We start from the raw sequence: 26,140 nt of genomic DNA, 5'->3' as shown, positions 1-26,140 counted from the left end.
TTTTTGAGCATTTCCTTCATTATTCTTGTCATCTCACTTTTTGCCTGAGAAATTATTTCTGATCTCATCTCTTCTATGGCCTTATGCAGTTGTTTCTTTACCTCCATTGCAATCATTTCAGCTATGTCAGGCATGTGATTACCAAGTTCTCCTATGGTGATATCTCCTGGACTTGTTCTGATTGGGGTGAAGTTCTGGGATTGTGTTTTAGTCTTTTATTTTGACATGTTCGCTATGGGTTGCAGAAAGCTCAGTTTCCCTTTTCAGTAGCTGTACAGCGAAGCCCACTAGTGTTCCTATTTTTCTTGTTGTTCAGGTTTGCCTCTGGGTGACCTCTGAGTAGCGCTACTTATCCTCGGGTTTTCTGGCAGTTTTTGATTTGTATCTAGTTATCTCTGTTCTCAGACATGGGCACTTGTGTCAGTTGATGGCCGATCTTCTGATCCAGTGTCCCCTTGCAGTTCAGTGCACGTGCATGACCTCAGGTTGCACTGGTGCAGCAATCCTGCTCCAGTGGACCTATGTCTCCAGGCCATTTAGGGTACAGGCATGATTCGGACACAAACTGCAGGGTCTACAGTTTGTGGACCACCTGAATCTATGTCTCCACTCAGTTCAGGACTCATACAGGAAGCAGATGCAGCCCAGATGGGTAGCAGTTGCAGACTTTCCCAGCCTTCGACTCACTGGAGGGTCTGGGGAAAGGCAAAGCAGAGACTCGAACCCACAGGCCCTCCCACTCCCGGGGTGTTCGCTGTCTCGGCGCAATGCGCGCACTCCTGGGGGAGCCTGCTCGGCCGGCTCAGAGAGCCTGCTCGCCCCACCCGTCCTCTGGGTCTCTGTGCCTGGGCCCCTCAGTCTGTAATGTCTGCAGGGTCTTTGTTCGCGAGTTCTGCTCACAGGGATTAGATGGGAGGTACCTGGCCCTCTCCGCGTGTTTCAGCTGGGAATCATGGTGGTGTGCATCCAGCACAGACTCGAACCCATGATCCCTGCCACTCCAGGGTTGCTCGCTGTCTCGGAGCCCTGGGGTGTTCGCTGTCTCAGTGCAAGGCGCGCGCGGCTCTGTGTTTGCTCTTGAAATCCCCGCAAATGAGCTTATCCTATGTGAATTGAGATGTGTGGCTTCCTTACTCAGTGTAAAGTCTTTGAGCTTGATCTCTGGCTTGGACATGTGTAGAACTGTACATTGCTATGTACCTATGCATGTAGGAGAAATTTTTATTGACTTTCCTGTTAAGTATGTGTTTTGTAAAGTACAGATTTCTCACAATGCTTGCTGTTGAAAACCTCCCAGTTGATTCCTAGACTGAGTAGGCAGACATCCCACAGGGACCACAACATTCGCACCTTGTCCCTTATCACACTTCCTTCTCAGTTGCCAGCTGATATCATTTAATGTGCGTATTTGATTACCGAGTGGGGTCACACATTCATTAATATAAGCCTTGATATTTGATAGGCACTTTGTACAAATTGCCTTGGTAAAGATCAAAATCGTGTGGGAAGAGATTCTTCTGATTTTTCACTCACTCTTTGTTTAATTTAAGGTGATTTATGGCATTAGGAATCCCAGAGATGTTCTTGTGTCTGGTTATTTTTTCTGGAGAGAAACGAACATTTTCAAGATACCAGAGACGCTGAAGGAATTTATGGAATTGTTCCTCCAAGGACATGGTGAGTGTCTGTACAACAGAGAATCAGAGTCTTTCTCTCCCTTCACTGGACTCTCCTTGACTTTCCACTCCCAGCAACATGCGAACCCAAGGCTCCATCCTCACTGTAATACAGATCTCATACATGTCTTTGACCCCCTGCACAGCACTAGGACTCCAGCATTCTCTCAAGTTGCTCACTGGTAACCATCCTATTTTCTAAGTCGCTAGAGTGTGTAGTGCTCAACTAGACCCTTTACAAACTACTCACTTTAATCTATTCTCCCAATTTATGGCTTTCTGAAGGTCAAATTTGCATTGACTTTTCCCACAATTTCCCTAATAATGCCTCTTTCCAAAACTCTCAGAATGTTCTCTCTGCCTCAAAAATGTAGGACATTAGAAACTTTGTAAGTTTCATGAGTAGAATTTCTGGTTTTTCCCTGGTACTTTTAAATTTGCCAATTTTCTCAAAACCAAGTGAAGACAGCTGAGCGAGGTGGCACACACATGTAATCTCAGCACTTGGGAGGCTGAGGCAGGAAGATCACCTTGTGCTCAAGGCCAGCCTGGGTTACATAGTGAATTTGGAGTCATCCTGAACTACATAGAGAGACTCTGTTCCCCCCCTCAAAAAATGAATTTTTGAAAAGTACTGTAGGAAAAGTCCCACATTTCCACTGGGATATACATGGTGAGATCCATAAGGACATATTCCCAGGGTCAAGCTTCAGTTTTATCTGCATCAGTACTGTCACCAGACGGGGAACAAGGAGGTCCCCCAAAGGGGAGGTTGGGACCTTGATTCATGACATCCATAGAGGCAGTTGTAGTTTTCTGGCTGTCATGGCCAAGGGAGAATTTTCAAGATGCATACGTATAAGGCAAAAAGAATTCATCAGGCAGAATATTTACACATCACACTCAGGAAGAATACAGTATGGGTGCTCAAGAAAAAGGACAATATGTTCTGTGGTTGGGGGTTCATGTGCGGTCTTGAAGTATGCTCAAAGTGACTGATCTCAGATGCGTAGTCCTACTGTCATTGAGCCCTTTTGTGGGGTAGATTAGGATGTAAGCCCTTTGCGCATATTTGAATTTTAGAGATATGTCACTCTCTTAATTGTGTCATTTCACTGAGGATGGAGGTCTGTGTGTTGAAGAACAATTTACAGGTAAAAGCATGGGCCTCAATTCAGAATGACTGTGTCTTTATCCCCCTAAGGAGTTTGCAGAATGGAAGGGGCATTGGAAATTTGAGTCATTTTTGTGTTCTTAGCCTGTGGGTTTTCTTTAAATACTATTTTAAAGTATTTTAAATAATACTTTAAATATTAACTATACTGCCTCATTTCCTCCCATAGATTTTGTTTTTTTATTTTTAAGGGATGTTAGGGATGAGAGTCCCTCTTCTTATGGCTGCTTTAGGTTTAAAGTTATTGTTGTCCAAAAGGCTAGGACTTGAAAGCTTTGTCCTGCCTGACTTATACAATGGAGGCAGAGAAAGATCTCATTTGGCCTGTGTATCTGCAAATACATTTCCTTGAGAAATGGAATCTGTTGAATTTTGATGTGTCCTGCAGTGTTTAACTGCTGCTTGTTTGGGAGCTGTGGTTTTGGTGGTCTGGTGTAAGGGAATAGTAAAGAAGGCATGTTTGAGATCTAACACTGTAAAGAGGGTTGTAGATGGAGGAATATGAGAAAGCATAGTATAAGGGTTTAGCACGACAGGGTGAATAGGTGTAACTGCATTATTAATACCTGTAAGATCTTGAACTCAACTGTAGGAGCCATTAGGTTTGATTAGTGGAAGAACAGGAGTGTTATAAGGTGAGTGTGCGGCTTTAAAGAACCTATTTGTGACAAGATGTTTAATTATGGGTTTGAGTCCCCATTGGTGTTTGGGGTCTATTTGGGGAATGCAGGGATAGATGAATGGATAACTGAGTCAGATGGAGACAGCAACAGAATGGGTTGAGTGGGTGGGGTTGGAAGTGTCCCAGACTATGTGATCAATCAGTAAGGGGGTAAGGGAGGGTCAGGATTGGCAGCATGCAGTGATGTCAGCTGAAGTATGAGAGTCTTAGGGATAGAAAAGGTGAAGGAAAAGTTGAGTTTTGGAGAAGGTCTCTCCCATGAGAGGGGCTGTTTGGGACATTGAAAAAGATGTGAGTGAAAAAGAGTGTCTGGAACCAGCAAGGAATAGGTCCTGTCTGGAGTGGCTTCGTGGGTCAGCCATCAATCTCCACTACAGAGATAAGGATTGGGTACAACGGCCAGAAACCTCAGGAAGAACATGGTATGTGGCCCCCGAGTCAACAAGAAAAGAGAGTGTCCCACCTGAATGATCTAGTGAGGCTCGGGGCTCCAAGTAGGATACCTTTATGAGGGCTGTGCATGCCAAGCCCCATTAATCCTCTTCAGCAGTGATGCCTAGAAGGTCAGCGAGTGATGAGTCTGGTGGTGGTAGGTTATCCTGTGAGGGTGGGGAAATGGATGACTTATCCACTTTCTGGGGGGCAGGCAGTCACACTTCCAAAGACCCACTAGGCTGTAGATAGGACAAAGTCTCCTTGGTGACCGAGGCTTGGGGCAAGGCTTGTGCCCAGTGTCCTTCTCTGCTGCACTTGAAGCCTGGTCTTGGAGGGGCTCGGGCATGATCACTGTCACCGCCTTGCTTGTCTACCTTAGGAATCCCGAGTGCCGCTGCTAGAAGCTCACGTTAATATTTGGCTTGTGCTTTAGCAATAGCCATTTTACTAGCCATTTGTCTAGTTTTTGTTGATGTTCTCTATTGTTGAAGACACGGAAAGCCAAGGCTAAAAGCTCTCCTTGTGGAGACTGAGGGCCGAGCTCAGACTTCTTAAATTTAGTCTGACTATCTGGGGCTGACTGAGAGATGAAATAGGTATTAATGAGAATTATTCGCTCACTAGATTGTGGATTAACATTGATAAACTTGCTGAGAGTCTTAGTAAGGTGAGTAATAAACTCAGCAGGGTTTTCATCATCTCTGTGTTTGTTCAAAAAGCTTGCTGAAATTAACAGGCTTGTGACAAATCTTATAGAGACCCGCTATTATACAAACAATCATAATATTAATGTGTCATGAGCCATCTGGTTCTTGATAATTCCAACTAGGGTCCTTTAATAGCACCCCAGCAGCCCCAACAGGATGGTTGGGATTAGCCTGATTTTTTTCATCAGCCATATTTTTGACTGTTTTCCATAGTCTCTCCTTTTGTTGGGAGGAGAGAGTGGAGTTAAAAATAATAGAAAGGTCTATAAATGTAAATCATAGGAACTGGTAATAAATTCTAATGCCTTAATATAGTTATGTGGGTCAGCAGAGAAAGAACCCAGTTTGTGAGAGATTTGTGAGGGACCGAAAACAGTAAAGGAACATGGATGCAGACTAGTCCTTCAGGGCCTCCAACACACAATTGAATGAAGAAAATGTGATTTCCGTACATGATGGAATACTGCTTGGTTATCAAGAAGGACAAATTTGAGACATATATTGGACAATGGTTGCATATGGACAATAGAATGTTGAGTGAAATAAACCAGACATAGAAGCTTCAACACCATTTGCTCTTTCTTATGTGAATAAGTCCAAGTACAAACAAAGAGAATAATAAAGGATGGATAGAAGGAGACAAAGGGATGGATTTTTTAAATTTTATTTTAAAAATGAAAGAAGGAAAACATATTAACAAGCAAACATCTATTTACCAAATAGCAAAGGACCAATACAAGCAATACAGAGTTACAGACGAAGTGGTAGGAAATTAACAATTATTGTTGTGTTATGTGTTGATATCTTCAAAGTGTTTTCCCAGGAAAACAGATAGAGACATGCAAGATTGATCAAATAAGTAATCATTAACTGTTCCTTTCAGTAAAGTTGTAGAAGTCAGTAGTACAGCTATGTTAGCTATCCTGTACATACATACATACATACATACATACATAATTTCCCCTTTCTTTTCTCTTTTCTCTATTCCCTCACCCCAACTGCTCTTTACTTTTGAACATTTTCCTTCCATTTCACAATGTCTATCATACCTCCTAATTTTTATTCACTCTTTCAGGTTCTTGCAGTAGTGAGACAATACATTGCTCACACATGGAGGTCTGATTTATTTCACATGAGTATGTTCTCTAGTTGTGACCATTTACCTGTAAAATCTTCAAGTTTATCTTTCCTTATAGCTGAGTAATACTCCATTATATAAAAGTACCACATTTTTTAAATCAATTCCTCAGTGGATGGGCATTTGTGCTGCTACCACGATATAGCTATTACAAATTGCACTGCTATAAACATAGATGCACATATATGGCTGTTATATGATGTTTTCATTTCTTCTGGGAAAATACCCAGTAGGGGAATGCCTGGGTTGAATGGACTTCTAGATCTAGTTTGCTGAGGAATCTCCAAACTGATTTCCACAGGGGTTTCACCAGGCTGCATTCCCACCAGCAGTGGAGAAGAGTTCCTATTTTTCCACAGCCTTGCCAGCATTTGTTATTGGTTGATTTTTTAATGCTAGCCATTCTTACTGGGGTGTGATGAAATCTCAATGTTGTTTTAATCTGCATTTCTCCAATGACTAATGATGTGGAACATTCTCTCATGTATTTATTTGTAATTTGTATTTCTTTATCTGAGAATTGTGTGTTCACCTCAGATTCCCATTTTAAGATTGGGTCTTTGATTTTGGGGTGGTGCTGATGTTTTTTAATTCTTTATATGTTCCAGATTCGAAGACCTTTGTCTGAGGGACTGTCAGCTAAAATGTTTTCCCAATTTGTGGGTTTTCTTTTCACTGTGCTGGTGATTTCTTTAGATGTGCTGAAACATTTCAGTAGGATGAGATCCCAGTTGCTGATGCTTTGAAGTATTTCCTGTGAGGTTTGGGTTTTGTTGGATTGCTTGCAAAAAGAAGGCTTTCAAGGGTTGAAGTGTGAGGAGTGAGTGAGAAGGTGAAAGCAGAGAAGTAGAATAACGATCTGCCACAGATAAGAACCAAATTAACTCAAGGGATGTAAAGATTATGTGCCATAGGATGAGCTAAAATTAATAATATCAAGAAGAGTGAAAATGGGAAAGTGAAATTAGAGTAGCATGAAAATGTGGAAGGAGAAGAACAACAAGAGAAAGGAACCAGCAAGCAGAGCAAGCGATTAAACAGAGGGAAAAAGGAGGATCCAACAGTATGAACATAGCATGACAAACATAAGCCAGTACATATCAGGTATAACCATCAATGTAAATGGTCTCAGTGCACCAACCAAAAGAAGCAGATCAGAAGAGTGGATCAGGAAACAAAGTTCAACTGTATGCTGTAAACAAGAAACACATTTAACTCAAAAGGAAATTCATAGACTGAAAATTAAAGGATGGAAAGAATATTCCATGTTTCAGGAACCCAGAATAAAGGGGTGTAGCTATTCTGTTTGCAGACATGAACTTCACACAAAGAATAATCAAAAGAGATAAAGAAGGTCACTACATACTTGTGAGGGGTAAGCTTCAAGAGGAAGAGATAGCAATCATCAATGTCTATGCACCAAATATAGGAGCACCCACCTATAAAACACAAATTTTAACAGACATGAAAAATGAAATAAGGAGCAACCCAATCACAACAAGGGACTTTAACACACCATTGTCACAAAGAGACAGATCAATTAGACTAAAAATTGGGAAAGAAGTAACAAAACTTAACCAAATTTGTGAACATATGGACTTAGTAGACCTGTACAGAGCGTTCCACCCAACAGCATCAGAATACACATTCTTCCCAGCTGCACGTGGGACATTCTCTAAAATAGACCATATACTAGTACAGAGAACATGTTTAAGTAAATGCAAAGGAATTGAAATCTCATGTATACTATCAGACTATAGTGCAATGAAATTGAAAATTAATGACAAAAGAAAACACAAGAACTCCATAAACAGGTGGAAATTAAATAACATCCTCCTGAACAACCAATGGATCACAGACGAAATCAAAGTGGCAATTAAACACTACTTACAATCAAACGAAGATGTAGATACACTTTACAGGAACCTGTGGGATGCAATGAAAGCAATCCTCAAAGGGAAATTTACAGCAGTAAACTCCCACCTCAGGAAAACAGAACAAGCTCAAATACAATCTTATGCTGCACGTCAAGGTCCTAGGAAAAGAAGAACAAGTCAAACCCAGAGCCCAGAGAAGGCAGGAAATTACAAATCTCAGAGCAGAAATTAACACAATGGAGACTAAAAAGCAATACAAAGAATTAATGAATGAAAGAGTTGGTTCTTTGAAAGAATAAATAAAATAGATAAACCCCTAGCCAAGCTTATCAAAAAAAGGAAGGAAAAAACTGAAATACACACAATAAGGAATGAAAGAGGGAAATCACTACAGATCCTGAAGAAATTCAGATTATCAATACCTACTTTGAAACTCTTTACTCTCACAGGATGGAAAAGGCAGAGGAAGTGGGCAGATTTCTAGATACATATGAATTACCAGAGCTGAATGAAGAAAATATACAAATCCTGAATAACTCAGTATCAGCCAGTGAAATTGAGACTGTAATTAAAAACTTACCAATGAATAAAAGCTCCAGTCCTGATGGATTCACAGCTGTATTTTATATGAAATTTATGGGAGAGTTAACACCAATTCTTCTCAAACTTTTTTTTTTGGTTTTTCTCCGGTACCGGGAACCGAACTCACGACCTTGCGCTTGCCAGGCAGGCGCTTTTGCCGCTGAGCTAAATCCCCAGCCCTTCTCAAACTTTTTAATGAAACTGAAAGGGGATGAATTCTCCCCAGCTCATCCTTGGAGTCATTTATTATCCTGATACTAAAACCAGAGAAAGACCCAACCAAAAAAGAGAACTATAGGCCAATATCCTTAATGAATATAAATGCAAAAATTCTCAGTAAAATACTAGCAAACAGAACACAACAAATCATCAAGAAGATCATATACCATGACCAAGTGGGATTCACCCCAGGAATGCAGGGATGGTTCAATATACAGAAATCAATTAATGTAATATACCATGTTAATAGAGTGAAGGGCAATAATTACAAGATCCTCTGCCTCAGTTCAGAAAAAGCCTCCAATAAAGTCCAACACTCATTCATGATGAAAACCCTATAGAAAATAGGAATAAATGGCTTTTACCTCAAGCTGATCAAAGTCGTCTATGATAAACCAACAGCTAACATCATACTAAATGGTCCAAAATTTAAAGCTTTCATTTTATTTTTTAAAAATTTTTGTTTTTTTTATTTTAAAAATAAAAGGAGGAAAACATTAACAGACAGACTACCTTTTACAAAATAGCAAAAGAACAGTACAGACAATACAGAGTTACAAACAAAGTGGTAGGAAATTAACAATGCTTGTGGTATTACATATTGATATCTTCAAAGTGGTTTCTCATGAAGACAGATAGAGACATGCAATATTGATCAATCAGGGACTTATCAGTAGTTCCTTTCAGCAAAGAAATAGAAGACAGTAGAACAACTATGTTAACTATCTTGTATATACTTACATACAAAATTTTTCCTTCTTTCCCTTTTCTTTTCCCACATCCCAGTTGCCTTTACCCTTGAGTATTTTCCTATCATTTCACAATGTCTATCAAAAGCTTTCATTTTACAATCAGGAACAAGACAAGAACGTCCATTGTCAGCACTCCTATTCGATATAGTTCTAGAAATATTAGTTAGAGCAATTAGACAAGAGAGAGAAATAAAAGGAATAAGGATATGTAAGGAAGAAGTGAAATTGTCATTATTCCCAGATGACATGATACTCTGCACAAAACACCCCCAAAATTCCACCAAAATATTTTGTCTTAAGACCCTGTATCACTTTGAATGTTCTTGCTTTGATCTGTTTATGTTTGTGATACTGGTATGCTCCTACTGTTCTATTTCTTTGTTTCTTTGTCATTTACTACTCTCCTTAAAATAAAAAAAATTCCCCCAGAAGACTTATGGATTTAATAACCAAATTCAGTAGCATAGCTGGATACAAAGTTAACGCTCAAAAATCAATAGCATGACTGTACACAAGTAACAAACAGACTGAGACAGACATTAGCGAAATCACACCTTTCACAATGGCATCTAAAAAGATGAAATATTTAGGAATCAATCTAACAAAAGAAGTCAAAGATCTATACAGTGAAAATTATAGTACTCTGAAAAAAGAGATCAAAGAGGATATCAGAAAATGGAAAGATATTCCTTGCTCATGGATAGGAAGAGCCAACATTGTGAAAATGACCACACTCCCAAAAGTGTTGTACAGATTCAATGCAATCTCAGTTAAAATGCTATTAGTGTACCTCACAGATCTAGAGAAAACATTCCTACAGTTCATCTGGAACCAGAAGAGGCCTAGACTAGCAAAACAACCTTGGGAAACAAAGGAAAGGCAAGAGGCATCACAATTAATGACTTAAAATGATATTACAAAGCTACTGTGATAAAATCAGCAGGGTAGTGGCACAAAAACAGACCTGAAGATCAATGGAATAGATTAGAAGATACAGATATAACTACAAACACACCAAATCACCTTATCTTTAACAAAGGGCCAAACATGTTCAGTGGAAGGAAGATAGCCTCTTTGATAAATGGTGCTAGAAAAACTGGCTTTCCACATGCTGAAGACTAAAACTGACCCATGTCTGTCACCATGCACTGAACTAAAGTCAAAATGGATGAAAGCTCTAAGTATGAAAACAGAAAGACTAAATTTATTGGAAGAGAAACTAGGTAGAAATCTTGACGACATTGGGGTAGGCAGAGAGTTCATGACAAAACCCCTAAACTGCATGGGAAATACTTCTAAGAATCAGCAACTGGGATCTCATCTTATTAAAAAGTTTTTGCACATCTAAAGAAGTCACCAATAATGTAAAAAGAAAATCCATGAATTTGGAAAAAATTTTAAGCAACTTCCCCTCAGACAAAGGACTTCTATTTAGGACACATAAAGACTTAAAAAAAATCAGGCCCCCCAAATTCAAAGACCCAATCCAAAAATTGGCATCTGAGATGAATGCACACTTCTCTAAGGAAGAGATACTAATGGTGAATAATACATGAAAAAATGTTTAACGTCATTAGTCATTTGAGAAATGCAAATTAAAAGAGCACTGAGATTCCATCTCACCCCAGAAAGAATGGCTATCATCAAGAAATCAACTTATAACAAATGCTGGAGAGGCTTTATGGAAAATGGAACTCTAGTCCACTGCTGGTGGGAGTGTAGATTGTTGAAGTCACTGTGGACATCAGTGTGGGGATTCCTCACAAAACTAGGACTGGAAGTCCCATTTAACCCAGCTGGGTATTTTCCCAGGAGAATTAAAGACATCATACCACAGTGATATATGTGCACCCATGTTTATAGCAGCACAATTTGTTATAGCTAAATATTGGAAACAACCCAGATGCCCATCCACTGCGGAATGGATAAAAAAGATGTGGTATTTTTTGCACAATGGAGTATTACTCAGTTATTAAGGAAGATAAACTCGAGGCTTTTGTAGGTAAGTGGATAGAACTAGAGACCATACTCATAAGTGAAATAAATAGGACCCAGATGGGTAAACATCATATTGTCTCCTTGGTGCAGGAACCTTAAAGACTAGGTAACACTCAAAGCATACAGTATATGATAGGAAAGGGAAAGAAATTGCTCAATGGAAGGAATGATTGGGATGAGGGTAAGAAGAAAAGAGAAAGCAGGAATGCAAAATAGAAATATATAAATGAACAGCTGCGATAACTGTACTGCTGATGTACGATGTATTGAAATGAACAATTAATGCTTACAATTTGTTATGTTGTGATGGATTTTGTATCCCTGTGTCTGGTGGTCTGAGCAACTGATTTGAAGGTAACAATATGCAATGGAATTACAATGGTTAACTCCTACCATCTTGTCTAGTGAAACTCTGTATTATCTGTAATGTTTTATCTAAGAATTATTTTTTTATTCTGTTTAACGGATTGAACAATCTTTCATTCTTACATCTGGTAATCTGAGCAGTGTAGTTGAGGATGGCTATCTGTAGTGTGACAACCACTGTTGATTCATATTATTTTGTCTTGAGACTCTGTATCACTTTAAGTGTTCTTGTTTTGATTTGTTTATGTTCATGACACTGGTATGCTGGTGCTGTTCTATTTTTTTGTTTATTTGTTTCTCATTTACTACTCTCTTTATAATAAAAAAAGAAAGTGGGGAAGGAAGTGGATTAAAATGAAATAAGTTGTATTATGTCCATGTACACATTTCCAAGGTAATGGTGAGATGCACATGCTAAAGGTATATAAAGGTATACTCAGCAAACAAAGAAACAAACAAACAAGCAAACTACAAGTAGAATCTCCATGTGGCCCAGACGTTTCCCCTCTAGGTATCTTCCAGAAAGAGTTAAAAACATCATATTATAGTGATAGAAACATAGCCTTATATGTAACAGCCCAAAGTATAATTGCTAACTCTTGGAAGAAGTCTGTATGTCCATCAACAGCTGAATGAATAAAAATCTGGCATCTGTTCGTGACGAAGTACTTCTCTGCCATGCAGCAGGTTAAACTTCTGTCATCCGTATGAAATGGGTGGAAATGGCAAAATACTGTGAGATGAAACAGAGACACACATCTTGCAGTTTACTTACTGCTCCCTCTTTCCATTTCTGGTTAGAAGTGCAAGTGTCTCGTGTCTTTGGTGTTTTATGTCACTATAGCTTCCATGTATATATCAAAGTCATGGTGTACACTGAAAATCTACACAAGATTTATTTGTGGACTGTAGCTTAAAGTGACAGAGGGGAGCGGGAAGATAGAAGTTTATACAAGGGACCCCTAATTTCTAGAATTTGTAATCTGTCACTCCTTCTGCATCCCCCACGCAGTGGCTTATGGGTCGTGGTTTGAGCACATTCGTGGCTGGCTGTCCATGAGAGAGAGGGAAAATGTCCTGGTGGTGAGTTACGAAGAACTGAAGAAGGTAACCTGTGTTCCGCGGTCAGCGTACACTGTCTCCCTACTGCCTGTACTCCATGTAATACCCTGTCTCTCAGGAGCGTGTTTCTATCTTCTCTGTCAAAGTTCAGTCTCATAAAAATGCACTAAAAGAGAGCTTAACACGCTGGTTTTATTCCCTTCATTCTGGCTTTCTCCTAATTCTGGTTCATGATTTTCTCAGGTTTTCTTCTTTGTTTCTATTCACAACGTGTAAGATTTTTCAGCATGCTGAGGTGGATTATGATGTTTCGTGGTGGTGGGACAGTTTCTGTGGACAGGGCTTGTGATGCTACTGATAACCTGACTTTCCTAACACAAACAAATGAGGTTTGTGTGAGTTTAAAGCTCTGCCAGTTTCCCAAACCTGATCATTACACATTGCATATGTATTAATATGCCATACTGTACTTTCTTTATTTCTAAAGTTTCTATCTATCTATCTATCTATCTATCTGTCTATCTATCTATCTATTCAAATGTTGATACTTAAATTGTTGATTTTTAAAGAATGTAAATGAGATCCCCACCAAACAGTGAATAACTCTTTTCCCCAACAGAGAGCCCAACAAAATCAGTGGCCAACAAAATCAGCAGGTGGTGAGTGAGGTGAACTGGTGCTGTGCCTTGGCGTACAGATAAGTGAAACAGAAGAAGGCTAGAGGAGAAAAAGGGAGTAGGCTAGGGGGTCACCATTTTACTCCAGGGGGAACAGGGTGAACCCCAGCAGAAGAAGAGGCCTGGTCAGCTCAGTGGCAAAGCCCCTGAGGGGAATCAGGGAAGAGCCATCCAGTCAGAGTAGACCGAGGGCAGTTGTCAGCAGGTTCAGGGGAGATGTGCTGGGATGTATGAGCTGGTACCAGCCAGACGCACTCAGGTGGTTGCCAAAACTACTCTTATTCCTAAATACAAAGGACCAGAAAAACTCTTCTGATCTGAGACCAGCAGAACAGCCCTGAGAGTGACACAAACAGGCAAACCCACTTGTCCTACTGTGGGACACGGGCATTCCCCCTGCCGAGTGATCAGTGGATTAGAGAAGCAAGTGGTGTGGAACAGAGGAAGGTGGGCAAGGTCTGGAAGGTGACACCTGGACATGGGTCTGGGAACACCCTCTGGGTTTCCCTACCCAACGGAATGATAACCACTGGCATAGTGCCATAGAGACAAGCACACTAAGGAGAAAAAGACACCTGAAACGTCAGCTGAAGGCCAGCCCTAGGCCTTATAAGCAGAGGAGAAAATGAACCCCCAACCCAGCACACGTTCTATGGCAAACTTGGTGTGAGTACACAATACATCTGTGGGATCTGTCTTGGACACTACAACAAAATTGTGGCCATCAGAAGTATTTTATTTTTCTCCTCCTTTTTCTTTGTTTGATTGGTTTTCCTTTTTCAGGCTGATTGGGCCCAGTTTGGTGTTGCTGTTGTTTTATGTGTGTTTTTTTGTCTTGTGTTTTTTTTTTGTTATTGGGTTCTTTTTATTATATTTTCTTTTGACTAATTGGACTTCTTACCTGTAGCTTTATATTGTTGTATTTGTCTTTCTCTCTTCCTTGAACTATCTTGATTTTATGATAGTTTCATGTGAATGTACATTGTCTCAATGTAATGCTACTGATAACCTGGATTGCTTGAATATTCTTTTGCTTTCTCTGTCATTCTTTCTTTTCTGCACTTTCTCCAGACTCCCCAAAATTGGTTGACCATCCTTTATCTTATGGCCTTGAGTGTATTGTCTTTCTCCTCATTCATCTCACTCCTTTTTCTCTACTCCTCTTAAATACCATCCAAACAGGGAAAAATCAATTTACCAAGGGAAACTCATTGCATACAAGCTGCTGGTATATGTTGAATTTTGTTATATAACTTTAGAGCCTGCTCTTAAGATTAAAGGTACCAAATTAATAGTTACCACAGTGTGTCAGTTGCTGGGCTGTGCTTGATCATATAGTTATTGCTAATTGCAGTACTTTAGCAATACATGATGTAGTCAGTTTTCCTCCTTCATATGCTAACATTGTGATTGTCTGGGGTAATAACCATCACCATATTCCAAGTCTAAAGGAAGGGGTGCTGAGCCAAATCATTATTAACTTTTCTTCCTTACTAAATTGAGAAGGTAGGTTCTTGGGAGAGACACAGACTGAGAACCACCTGCATGTGGAAGACAATTCCCAGGAATAGATATTTCATAGAGGAGTATTGGTACTTCTCTATGGGGAGGGATAAAATTATCTACCATAGGAAATCTACAAGTACCAGCACAGACAATAAAACATAAAAAATTACAGGAGGCAGAGGAAAAATGCAACCCCAACCTCCAGCCTATCCAGGAAAAGTCCAGAGCACAGTGACATAGAGGAAATTGGAAGACACACGCTTGGTCTTTCTGAAATGATAGCAGCAGAAATGAAAAACCAAAGCAATATGGCTGTAGAAAAATAATTTCTCAAGTGTAAAAAGAAATGACAATCAAAATGAAAGACACACCTAATGAATGCAGAGTAGACACAGATAGAACAAAGCATAGGAGCTTAGAAACCATGATCTCTCAACATAGGAAATGAATGGAAGCCATGAAACAGATCCAAGTAGATATCCAATTAGTTGACAGTTCTATTGAAAATATATACAATAGGGGCTGGGGATTTAGCTCAGTGGCACAGCACCTGCCTGGCAAGTGCGAGGTTGTGAGTTCAATTCCCATAGCAGAAAAAAAAAACAAGAAAATATATGCAATAGATTGAATGAAGGCAAAGATAGACTATCAGATCTAGAACACAGGATCGCAGTTAGTGACCACAAAAAGTGAAATATCTTAAAAACAGAAATGTACCATAGAAAATCAATGAAAAGTTGCAAGATGAAGCAAAGTACAACATAAGGTTGATTTGTGTTAATGAAAAGCCAAATATAGCTCAAACGCCATTAAAGACCTCTTCACAGAAGTAATGGCAGAACACTTTCCAAACATGGATAAAGAAGCTGACATTCAATAGGTGAAGCATATAGAGCTCCAATTAGCTGTGCCCAAAATAAATCCACACCAAAGAATATAATAATGAGGATGCCAGAAATTCAGAACAAGAGCAGGATATTAAAATCTGCAAGAGAAAGGAAACAGATCACCCATAAATGAAAGCCCATCAGAATCACAACAGGCTTCTCAACACAGACCCTCAAGTCAAGAAGAGCACAAAGTACTTTATGTCCTGAAAGAAAACAACCTCCAACCCATATTTATGCACCCTGCAAAGCTACCTTTGAAAATTAATGGAGAAATAAGATACTTCCATGCAAAGAACAACTGAAGAAATTCATGAGCACCTAACCAGCTCTCCAAAATTCTCTGAATGATATTTTAGAATAAATAAGGGAGGCCAAAATGACAAAAACACCAATAGCAAGAATAAATTGGGCAGGGAATGCAATTAAACAGGAGGGAAGGACCGAGTATGAACAACAAAAAAATCAAATGAGAAGAATAAACCAACACATATCAGTTATAAGCATCAATGTAAATGCTCTCAATTCACCTATTAACAGAAACAGACTTGCAGAATAGATCAAGAAACAAAATCCCACAATATTCTGTATACAAGAAACACATTGAATTTCAAAAGAAATTCTTAGACTGAAAGCCAAAGAATGGAAAACAATACTCCATTTGACAGGAACCCAGAGGAAAGCAGGAGTAGCTACTCTATTTGCTGAAAATGCGAACTTCAAACCAAGACTCATCAAAACAGACAAAGGTCATTACATACTTGTTAAGGTAGAATTCCAAAAGGAAGAGATGACAATCATAAATATATATATGCATCAAATACCAGTGCACCCAACTACATAAAAAAATATTAACAGATATGAAAAATCAAATAAGCACCAAAGCAATTATAATGGGGGCCTTAATACTCCACTGTCACAAATAGATCAACTAGACAAAAACAATCAAGAAAAATATTGGAGTAAACCAAACTTGTGGACAAATAGACTTTGTAGATGTTTACAGAGTATTCCACTCCACAGCATCAGAATACACATTCTTCTTAGCTGCACATGGGACATTCTCCAATGTAGACCATATACTAGTGCATAGAACATGCTTAAGTAATGCAAAGGAACTGAAATGATCCCATGTATACTATCTGACCTTAGAGCATTGAAATTTGACATCAATGGCCAAAGAAATCACAAAACCACTTAAATATCTGAAAATTAGATAACATCCATGTACCACCAATGGGTCACATGAAATGAAAGAAGAATTTAGAGAATTTCTACAATTATATGATAATGCTGAGATAACATACAGGAACTTATGGGATGCAATAAAAGCAGTCCTAAAAAAAAAAAAGCAGTCCTAAGAGAGAGATTTATAGCAATGAACTCTCACATAAGGAAAATAGAATGAGCTCAAATAAACAACCTAATGTTGAACCTCAGATCTCTAGAAAAAGAAGAACACATAAAACCTAAAGCTCAAAATCATAGGGGAAATTATAAGTATAAGAGCAGAAATTAATGCAATCAAGACTAAGAGAACAATTCAACGTATGAATGAATTGAAGACTTGGTTTTTTGAAAGATTAAATAAAATTGATAAACCCTTAGTTCACTTTATCAAAAGGAAGATAGAAAGCACTCAAATGCATGAAATTAGGAATGAAGAGTGTGAAATTGCAATGAATCCTGTGGAAATCCAGAATACCATCAGTACTTTCAAGAACATGTTCTGTAAATAGTTGGAAAGCAGAAGAAATGGACCAGTCCCAGATACATGGATAAAGAAGCTGACATTGTCAAGACTGAATGAAGAAGGTATAAAAATTCTGAATAACTCAGTATGAGTCAGTGAAATTGAAAATGTAATTAAAAATTTACCAGCAAATAAAAGTCTAGACCCTGATAGATCTATTGCTGAATTCTACATGAATTTAGGAGATTTAATGCCACTGGTGATGAAACTCTTCAAGGAAATCAAAAGGGAAGCAATACTTCCAAAGTCTTCCTATTGGCAAGTATTACCCTGATACCAGAACCAGAGAGAGATCCAACCAAGAAAGAGAACTACAGGCCAATCTCTCCAATGAACATAGATGCAAAAATCCTCAATAAGATACTGGTAAACAGAATGCCGTAAATCGTGAAGAAGATTGTACACCTTCAACAAGTAGGATTCATTCCAGGGCCGCAGGGATGGTATAACATCACTGGTCAAGTGAGAGATGCAAATTAGGGCAATACTGGATTCTATCTCACCCCAGAAAGAATGGCTATTATCAATACATCAACCAATAACAAATGGTGGATGGTCTATGCTGAAAATGTACCTTCTGCATTGTTGGTGAGATAGTAGACTGGTGCAACCATTGTGGAAAGTGCTATGAAGCACTTTCTCACAATACTAGGATTAAAGATTCATTTGATCCAGCCATTCTCTTTCTGGGTGTCTTCCTGGAAGACTTAAAAACATCATAGCAGCAATATAGGCACACCTATGTTTATCGCAGCACAGTGTGTAAAATATCTGAATCTTGGAAACAACCAAAATGCCCATCAACCAAAGAATGAATAAAGATGTGGTTTTTCATACACTGGAGCACTACTCAGCCATAAAGAAGGATAAACTTGGGACATTTCTAGGTAAATGAATGCGCCTTGAGACTATATTCTTAAGTGAAATAAATCGGACTCACATGTGTAAATATCACATTGTTACTCTGGTGTGAGATACCAAATGTATAAATAAGGAGCAAATTGTATAAAAGATATTTTAAAGTAGGAAGAATTTATTCAAAATAAAGAAACCAGGGAACTAGGACAAGGAGAGGGGGAAAGGAAGGAAGGGAAGAAAGAGTCCATTCCATTAAATGAGATAATTCAGACACACATATTTAAATATCACATTGTTTCTCTTGGGAGAAAGTAAAGGGGTAAATAAGTACCAAAGTGCATAACAGGTACTGAGAAATAGGAAGAAAATATTCAAATGGGAAGGAGAACAAGGGATGAGGGAGAGAGAATTTAAGGAAGGGAAAAGAAAACAAGAATAGAAGGAAGAAAATGGAAGCAAAGCTTGTGTAAATAAGGAGGGGAGTAGGGGTTGAAGGGAGGAGAAGGGTTTTGAGAAAAAAAAGTCAACAAAACCAGTAGGGGTACAAACTTTTTCTAATGAATGTGATCATTATGTATATCTAAAATGCAGCAGTAAAATTAATACTAATAAAAAAGAGTGTAAATGAAAATAAAACTGAGTAGACAGTTGGAAAAGAGAAAATAACATGGTACAGGCTTTACCCTCAGCACAGAATCAAAGCTGTCATCACTTTCCTCGGGCTACTTCAGTACAGCCCTCTAGGTTCTTAGCATGAATTCTTTTTCTTTGTTTTGGTTTCTTTTATTTTAAAAATAAAAGAATGAAAACATATTAACAAACAGACATCCATTTACCAGATAGCATAAGAACAATACAAGCAATAGTGAATGACAGCCAAGGTGACAGGAAATTAACAATAGTTGTTGTATTTCATCAAGAAGCCTTGGGTCCTGAGCTTAGTACCTAAAGCTGCACACTCCCACAGCCTCCTCTGAAATCACACAAGCAACACATCTTGACTTATTGCTACATTTGTGTCTTCTTCTTAGTTTTTGAATGTGGATCATGCAATGGAATACAAAGCAAAACCTTCTTACAAAGACTGCTGTTCTTATCATACTCTCTGAGTAAATAGTAATTATTGAGATCATGTAGTATACGATCTTATAAATGCTTTGTGTTATTGAAACATTACTTATTGGAAACAGTCTTTTTTGGTGTAAGCACGAATCTTTCTCAAGTTCTCACTGAGCTTCTGCTTCCGTAGGCTTACTATTGTCTACATCTATATCTAAGAGTGGCCATGACAGTCCCAGGTCCTGTTTAGATGGAGTACTGTACCCAGTCACACTCGGAAGTCCTTCATCTCTGCATTATACACACACTTCAGACCATCTCATTTTGCCTGTCTCACTCTCTTCCTCCTCTTGATCCAACTCAAACTTTTCTGCCTTTGATACATTTTGATTATCGTTATCTTTCCCGTTCTCTATGTTCAATAGCTCCATTCTTTCTTCTCTCCTCATTTTTCCTCATCAAGTCTTTCTCTGGGTTTTGCTTCTTTTAGGACACAAGAGTCACTGTAGAGAAGATCTGTGAATTCTTGGGAAAGAAGTTAAAACCAGAAGAAATAGATTTAGTCCTCAAGTATAGCTCCTTTCAATTCATGAAAGAAAACAAGATGTCCAATTTCACCATGTTACCTGATAGTTATGTGAATGAGAATTTCTCATTTATAAGGAAAGGTAAGAGAAATGTTCTGCTTTCAGAATCTGTCAGGGGACATGTCAGACATTCCTCTCCGTGAGAATAGAATGTAGAGTTAAGATATTGAGCTTTTGTCCTTGTGCTCAGACTGGAGACTAATTAAGCTTTAATTACCATCTGTTTTCTCTCAGTCCCCTCCAAGGGCATATTCCAGTTGACCTAACCTCTTTCCAAAATGTCCCACATCTAAAATTTTCACCACTTCTCAGTAGCACTAATGCTCATAACCAAGTCTTTAAATTAGGTTTAGTGGTTACTTCTAAAACATCACAGTAGGTATTTTTTGTTTAGTCAGTTATTAGTATCTGTGCTTTTTTTCTACTGTAGAAGGTAGTATCTGGCACAAAATAGGAATTCTATGATTTTTTGGTAGTAGTTGTTGACTGAACAGAGAACAATTAATAAAACACAATATATACATTACTTGGTTTAAAGTACAGTAATTAACATGTGGTAGTGATTTGTCACCTAACTGGTTAAAATGTTGAAGCTGTTAATACCTCAGTGCTAAATCTTTTAATTAGGACCCTAAGATCTAATGAGGTTTGTTTTAAATTTGATGCCATTGACTCATCAGTGGTTCAATATTCAGAGGCAATAAAAAACTTAGAAGATAGAAGGGTTCATGCAGACTCTGCCATTATTGATAATAGTATTTGACACAATTTTGAAAAAGATGCTTTCATGATCAAGATAAAAGGGTTGAATAGTTCTCATTGAAGAACTGACATGTGGAGGTAGAAGTCTCTGAGTACCATAGCATTTGGACAGAAAGTTTTTACAGAGGTAATTAGGCTAAAATGATGCTACTGTGTCAGGTCATAATCAAACATGGGTGGTATTTTTAAAAGAGGAAATTAAGTCACAGACACAGAGGAAGGACAATGTGGAGACATGGAATAAGATGGCCATATATCATCAAGGACAGAGGCCTACAACATATGCTTTCCCCAGCACCCTCATAAAAGCCCAGGACCCCTATCAGTGTAAGATAATATTCTAGCCTCTAGAACTGTGAGAAAATTAATGCTTAGTGTTTAAATCACCCACCCAGTCTGTGTTACCTTGTTTTGGCAGCCCAGGCAATAAATACAAAAGTTATTGAAAGGTTTCTTAAGAACTGAGTAGAAATATCAAAAGAAATTAATATCTAGAGAATATGCAAGCTTATGAATTATTCACATTTAGAAATTGAGCTGCCTACACAGAAAAGCTAGACATTCCAGTTACAATTTATTATGGTAACCCAGATGGCAAATGCTGTTGACTTTGTTGGCAAGGCAGTAGAAGCAGACATGGTGAAAGGAGTACATTCTAAATGTGTCAGAAGATTGAGCCAGGCTTGTGGCTGAAGGACTTTACACAGGATCAGCTGGGAGAGAACAGGAAAAAAGAAGTGTTTCTGTGCAGGTAGAAGTGTAAATCATGGGCACCCAAGTATAGAAGGGCTCTCAGTGGCCACTGGCTCTCAACTGGTCCTTCAGCTATGCCATCTACTTTCTCTATGTCAGGTGGATTCTAGGAATTGATCAATGAGATGTGCTGAAGTCTTAGGCCCCATCACTAGACCGGATCTAAATCTCTGTGCCATGTTTTCCAGGAGTCACTGGGGACTGGAAGAATCACTTCACTGTAGCCCAAGCTGAAGCATTTGATAAAATATATCAGGAGAAGATGGCAGGATATCCTCCAAAGCTGTTTCCTTGGGAAGAATGTTGAAAATTTCTACATGTTCTATGGATACTGATATCTGTTCTCCTCACCTTATACTTTTGCATGCTTGGGAGGTTGTAGCATAAAACCTGTGATTTCCTTGTGAAATCTTGTGTTTTCAAATCTTTTATTTTTCATGGCCTGCTTGTCACAAATTAAGTGTTTACCCATATTCACTTCATAGTATCTACACATTAGAAATTCTTCATAATGTTCATATATGTACCACACTACTGTAAAAATTTAAGAATTACTTTAAATTGTGTCAAGTTGTTTCTTTATTTTAAAGAGAAAAAATAGAAATAAAAATAAAACAGTGTTTCAGAAGAGGTTAATAGATGAGGAACAATATTGTGTACTGTTGTCTTCATGGTAGTTAATCAGAGTACAAGATACAGGCATGGAATATTTTTCTTTTTTAAAATTTATTTTAAGTGTAAAAGAAGCAAAACACATTAACAAACAGACAACCATTTACAACAAAGCAAAGGAACAATACAAACAATACAGAGTTACAAACAGAGTGATAAGAAACTAACAATGCTTGTATTATGTATTGATATCTTCAAAGTGGTTTCTCAAGAAAACAAATAGAAACATGCAATACTGATCAATCAAGTAATCATTAATTGTTTCTTTCAGTAAAGCAATAGAAGACAGCAGTTCAACTATGTTAGCTATCCTGTGTGTACATACATACATAATTTCCCCTTCTTTACCTTTTCTTTTCCCACACCCCAGTTACCCTTTATTTTTGAGCATTTCCCTTTCATTTCACAATGTCTTTCATAGCTCCTAGTTTTTATTCACTCTTTCAGGTCTTACACTAGTGAGACAATGTGGTGTTTACACATGCAGATCTGATTTATTTCACTTATGAGTATGGTCTCTAGTTGTGACCATTTACCTATAAAACCTCTAGTTTATCTTTCTTTATAGCTGAGTAATATTCCATTATATAAAAGTACCAAAATTTTTTTTATCCAGTCCTCAGTGGATAGACATTTGGACTGCTTCCACAATTCAGCAATTACAAACAATTACAAACAGGCATGGAATATTTTTCAAACAATACTATCACAAACCTTTCTTTTCAATGAACTCAGAGAAATTAGCTATATAACTGTCTTTACTATATTGTATATGTGTGTATATATATATATATATTTCATATTTTCCCCTTCTTTCCTTTTTCCTCATCAGAGTGTTAAATTTTCATAGAAGTACAAAATGTATAAGTACTTTATACAAAATGTATAAGTACTAAAGCTCTTTTCTATCATTTACACATTAGTTTCTGATCTCAAATATTATACTTTTTAATCTAACTTTATTTTCTTACTTGTTAATGTTTCACACTAAATAATAAGTAATTTATATGAATGGCATATAGTGCAATGCCTTGATAAACTTACATTTTTATTTACTGTGTTTTTATTTTACAGAGGAAAGAATCAAAACAAATTAACAAAGAAAGTCATAAACAAGAAAACAAAGAAACAATAAAAGCAATACAAAATTTCAGACAAGGTGATAAAAAATTAAGAATGGTTGTTGTATTACATATTCTTTTCTTCAAATTGGTTACTCAGATATACAAATATAGGCATGTAAGATTGATCAAACAATTAAACATTAACTGTTTCTTTCAATAAAGCAGTAGAAATTAGTAGTACAATTATCTTAGCTAGCTTGTGTATATATTTTCCCTTCCTTCTTTTTCTCTTTTCTCTTTTCCAGATGCCTGCCATTCTTTCCTTTTGAGCAGTTTCTTTCCCTTACACAATATCTATTGTACCTTTCTGATTTCATTTATGCTTCCAGGTCCTTACACCAAGGAAACAATGCAATGTTTATACACTTATGAGTTTGATTTATTTCACTTATGAGTGTGGTCTCTAGTTGTATCCATTTACCTATAGAAGCCTTGAGTTTTCTCTCTTTATAGCTGAGTAATATTGCATTATATAAAAATACCACATCTTTTTCATCCATTCTTCAGTTAGAGCATTTGTGTTGTTTCAATGATTTGGCTATTACAAAGTGTGCTGCTATAAACATGGTGCACATATATTGCTGTGGTATGATGACTTCAGTTGTTGTGGATAAAAACCCAAAAGGAAAATTGCTGGGTTGAATGGGACCTCTAATACTAGTTTACTGTGGAATCTCCAGAGTGATTTCCACAGTGGATCCACCAGTCTACCCTCCCACCAACAACGGAGAAATGTTTCTTTTTTCCCACAGCCCTTCCAGCATTTGCTGTGGGTTAATTTCTTGATGATAGCCATTGTTTCTGGGATGAGATGGAATTTCAGTGTTGTTTTAATTTGCATTTCTTGAGTGACTAATAGTGTTGAACATTTTTGTATGTATTTATTTGCCATTTGTAATTTTCCACCTGAGAAGTGTGTATTCATCTCAGATGCTCATTGTTGTATTTGGTCTTGCCTTATTTTAAAAAAATTCTTCATATGTTGTAGATAAGGACATGTTGTTAAAAGGGACAGTTGGCTAAGATTTTATCACATTTTGTGTTTTCTTTTTACTCTTTGTGATTGTTTTGATGTGCAAAGGTTTTCAGTAAGATGAGACCCCATTTGTTGACTCTTTCAACTTTTCCTATGCAGTATGGTTTTTTTCATGAAGTCTCTGCCTATACCTACTTCTTCAAGATTTCGACCTACTTTCCCTCCAAGTAGATTTAATGTTTGTTTCTTTTTAATCTTTTCATTTGAAAAATTAAAAAACCTAACAAAACAACAATGAAGACAAAATCAAAACAACACAAAAACAACAAAAGTGATACATGACCTCAAAACAAAATGATAGGAATTAACAATGGTTGCTTCATTACATATTATTATTTTCAACTAAGTTGCTCAGTCCACCAGACATAAGAATGTAAGATTGATCAAACAATCAAAGACAGTAACATGTAATTAAAAAAAAAAAAAAAAAACACTGGCAATGATGCAGAGCTTCACCATACAAGATGGTAGGAATTCTGGCCATTCTCCTCCTGTCTTTTCTGCTGCTGGGAGTGGCTTACTTGGAAGCCTGGAAAAATTCTGATCCTGCTCAGCTGCTCTGTTCTGTCATAGTTACTGCTATAGTGTTGCACTATGTTAGCCTTGTAATTCTGCTTGGTGTGTGGATCGATCAAAATCGCTTTTGGGATTTCCGCTATGGGGGCTTCTGACAGCAAACCAATCATGTTGAACTGCATGCTCCAGAATTTTCATAAATATAAGGGCGACTATGGGGTGAAAATGACAAAGCAAAAGCTTAGGACGCTGTGTAAGTGGGAATGGCCTTTGTTTGGGGTGGGTTGGCCAGCTGATGGAATGATCGATCCTCACATAGCCAGCAGAGTCTGGGACATAGTGGCTGTGAAGCTGGGTTAACCAGATAAGTTTCCCTATATTGACTGTTGGCTTGCTGTGGCTCAAACATTGCCAGAGTGGCTCAGGATGTGCGCCTGTGGGGCCCCTGATCATGTATTGATTATAAAAGAAAAATCCTTGGGTCCCAGGCCCCCTGCATTGCCATCAGCACCAGAGGAAAGTGATTCTCTTGTCTCACGTATTGCAGGGCCATCAATCTATCCTGTCCCAGGAGCGGCACCCCCAGATGAAGAACCTGCTTCACGATTGCAGCTGAGCAGTGGGTGCCAGCATGCTGACTGCACTGGCCTGGCCTGCAGGTGCCAACAGTCCTCCCCTGCACCTATGGGGGATGGAGAAGAGGACGAGGTTTCCTCTTCGGGTCTGGTTGCAATTTTGCCCCTTAGGCAGACAGTGGTGGTGGAACAAGGGGGAAACCTCTGAGCCACCTTGGTGTACGTCCCTTTTCTACGAGTGATTTGTGTAACTGGAGAAACCAGAATCCCTCCTTCACGGAACAGCCATAGGCACTAATCATGCTCTTAGAATGAGTATTCAGGACACACCGCCCCTTTTGGGACAATTGCCAACAGATTCTTATGACTCTGTTCATCTCTGAGGAGAGAAACAGAATTCAGAGGGCAGCAGAGGAACAAGTAAGGTTAGAGACAGGAGGAACAGTGCAGGAAGGGGAAGCAACAATGGCCCAAGTCTTACCTAAGGGGGAGCCTAATTGGGATTATAACACTGAGGAGGGAATGAAGGAGCTCAGGGTCCACTGCCAGGTCCTGAGGAAGGGGCTTCTGGCTGCTGCACACCACCCTACTAACTTATATAAGGTAGCAGAGGTCTATCAGGGACCGAATGAGAGTCCTGCAGCATTCCTCAAGCATCTTATGGAGGTCTAATGTGTGTACACTCCTTTTGATCCAGAAGCACCTGA

The 26,140-nt window shown here is 38.4% G+C and overlaps 1 protein-coding gene across 1 annotated transcript in view; it reads left to right on the top strand.

Moving 5' to 3' along the window:
• LOC102012146 (3-alpha-hydroxysteroid sulfotransferase-like) overlaps positions 1-22,157 on the top strand; it is a 36,095-nt gene extending 13,938 nt beyond the window's left edge. Inside the window, exons 3-6 of the mRNA XM_005414932.2 lie at positions 1,551-1,677; positions 12,619-12,713; positions 19,899-20,076; positions 21,699-22,157. Of these exons, the coding sequence (XP_005414989.1) occupies positions 1,551-1,677; positions 12,619-12,713; positions 19,899-20,076; positions 21,699-21,817 (519 nt within the window). The 3' untranslated portion in view covers positions 21,818-22,157. The remainder of the gene's footprint in view (positions 1-1,550; positions 1,678-12,618; positions 12,714-19,898; positions 20,077-21,698) is intronic.
• Positions 22,158-26,140: the final 3,983 nt, after the last annotated feature.

This window comes from Chinchilla lanigera, unplaced genomic scaffold (genome assembly GCF_000276665.1).
Source record: "Chinchilla lanigera isolate Chin_1 unplaced genomic scaffold, ChiLan1.0 scaffold00208, whole genome shotgun sequence".
Classification (NCBI taxonomy): domain Eukaryota; kingdom Metazoa; phylum Chordata; class Mammalia; order Rodentia; family Chinchillidae; genus Chinchilla; species Chinchilla lanigera.
Note: the sequence above shows the minus strand (reverse complement) of the source record. Positions and strands in the feature narration are given on the sequence as shown.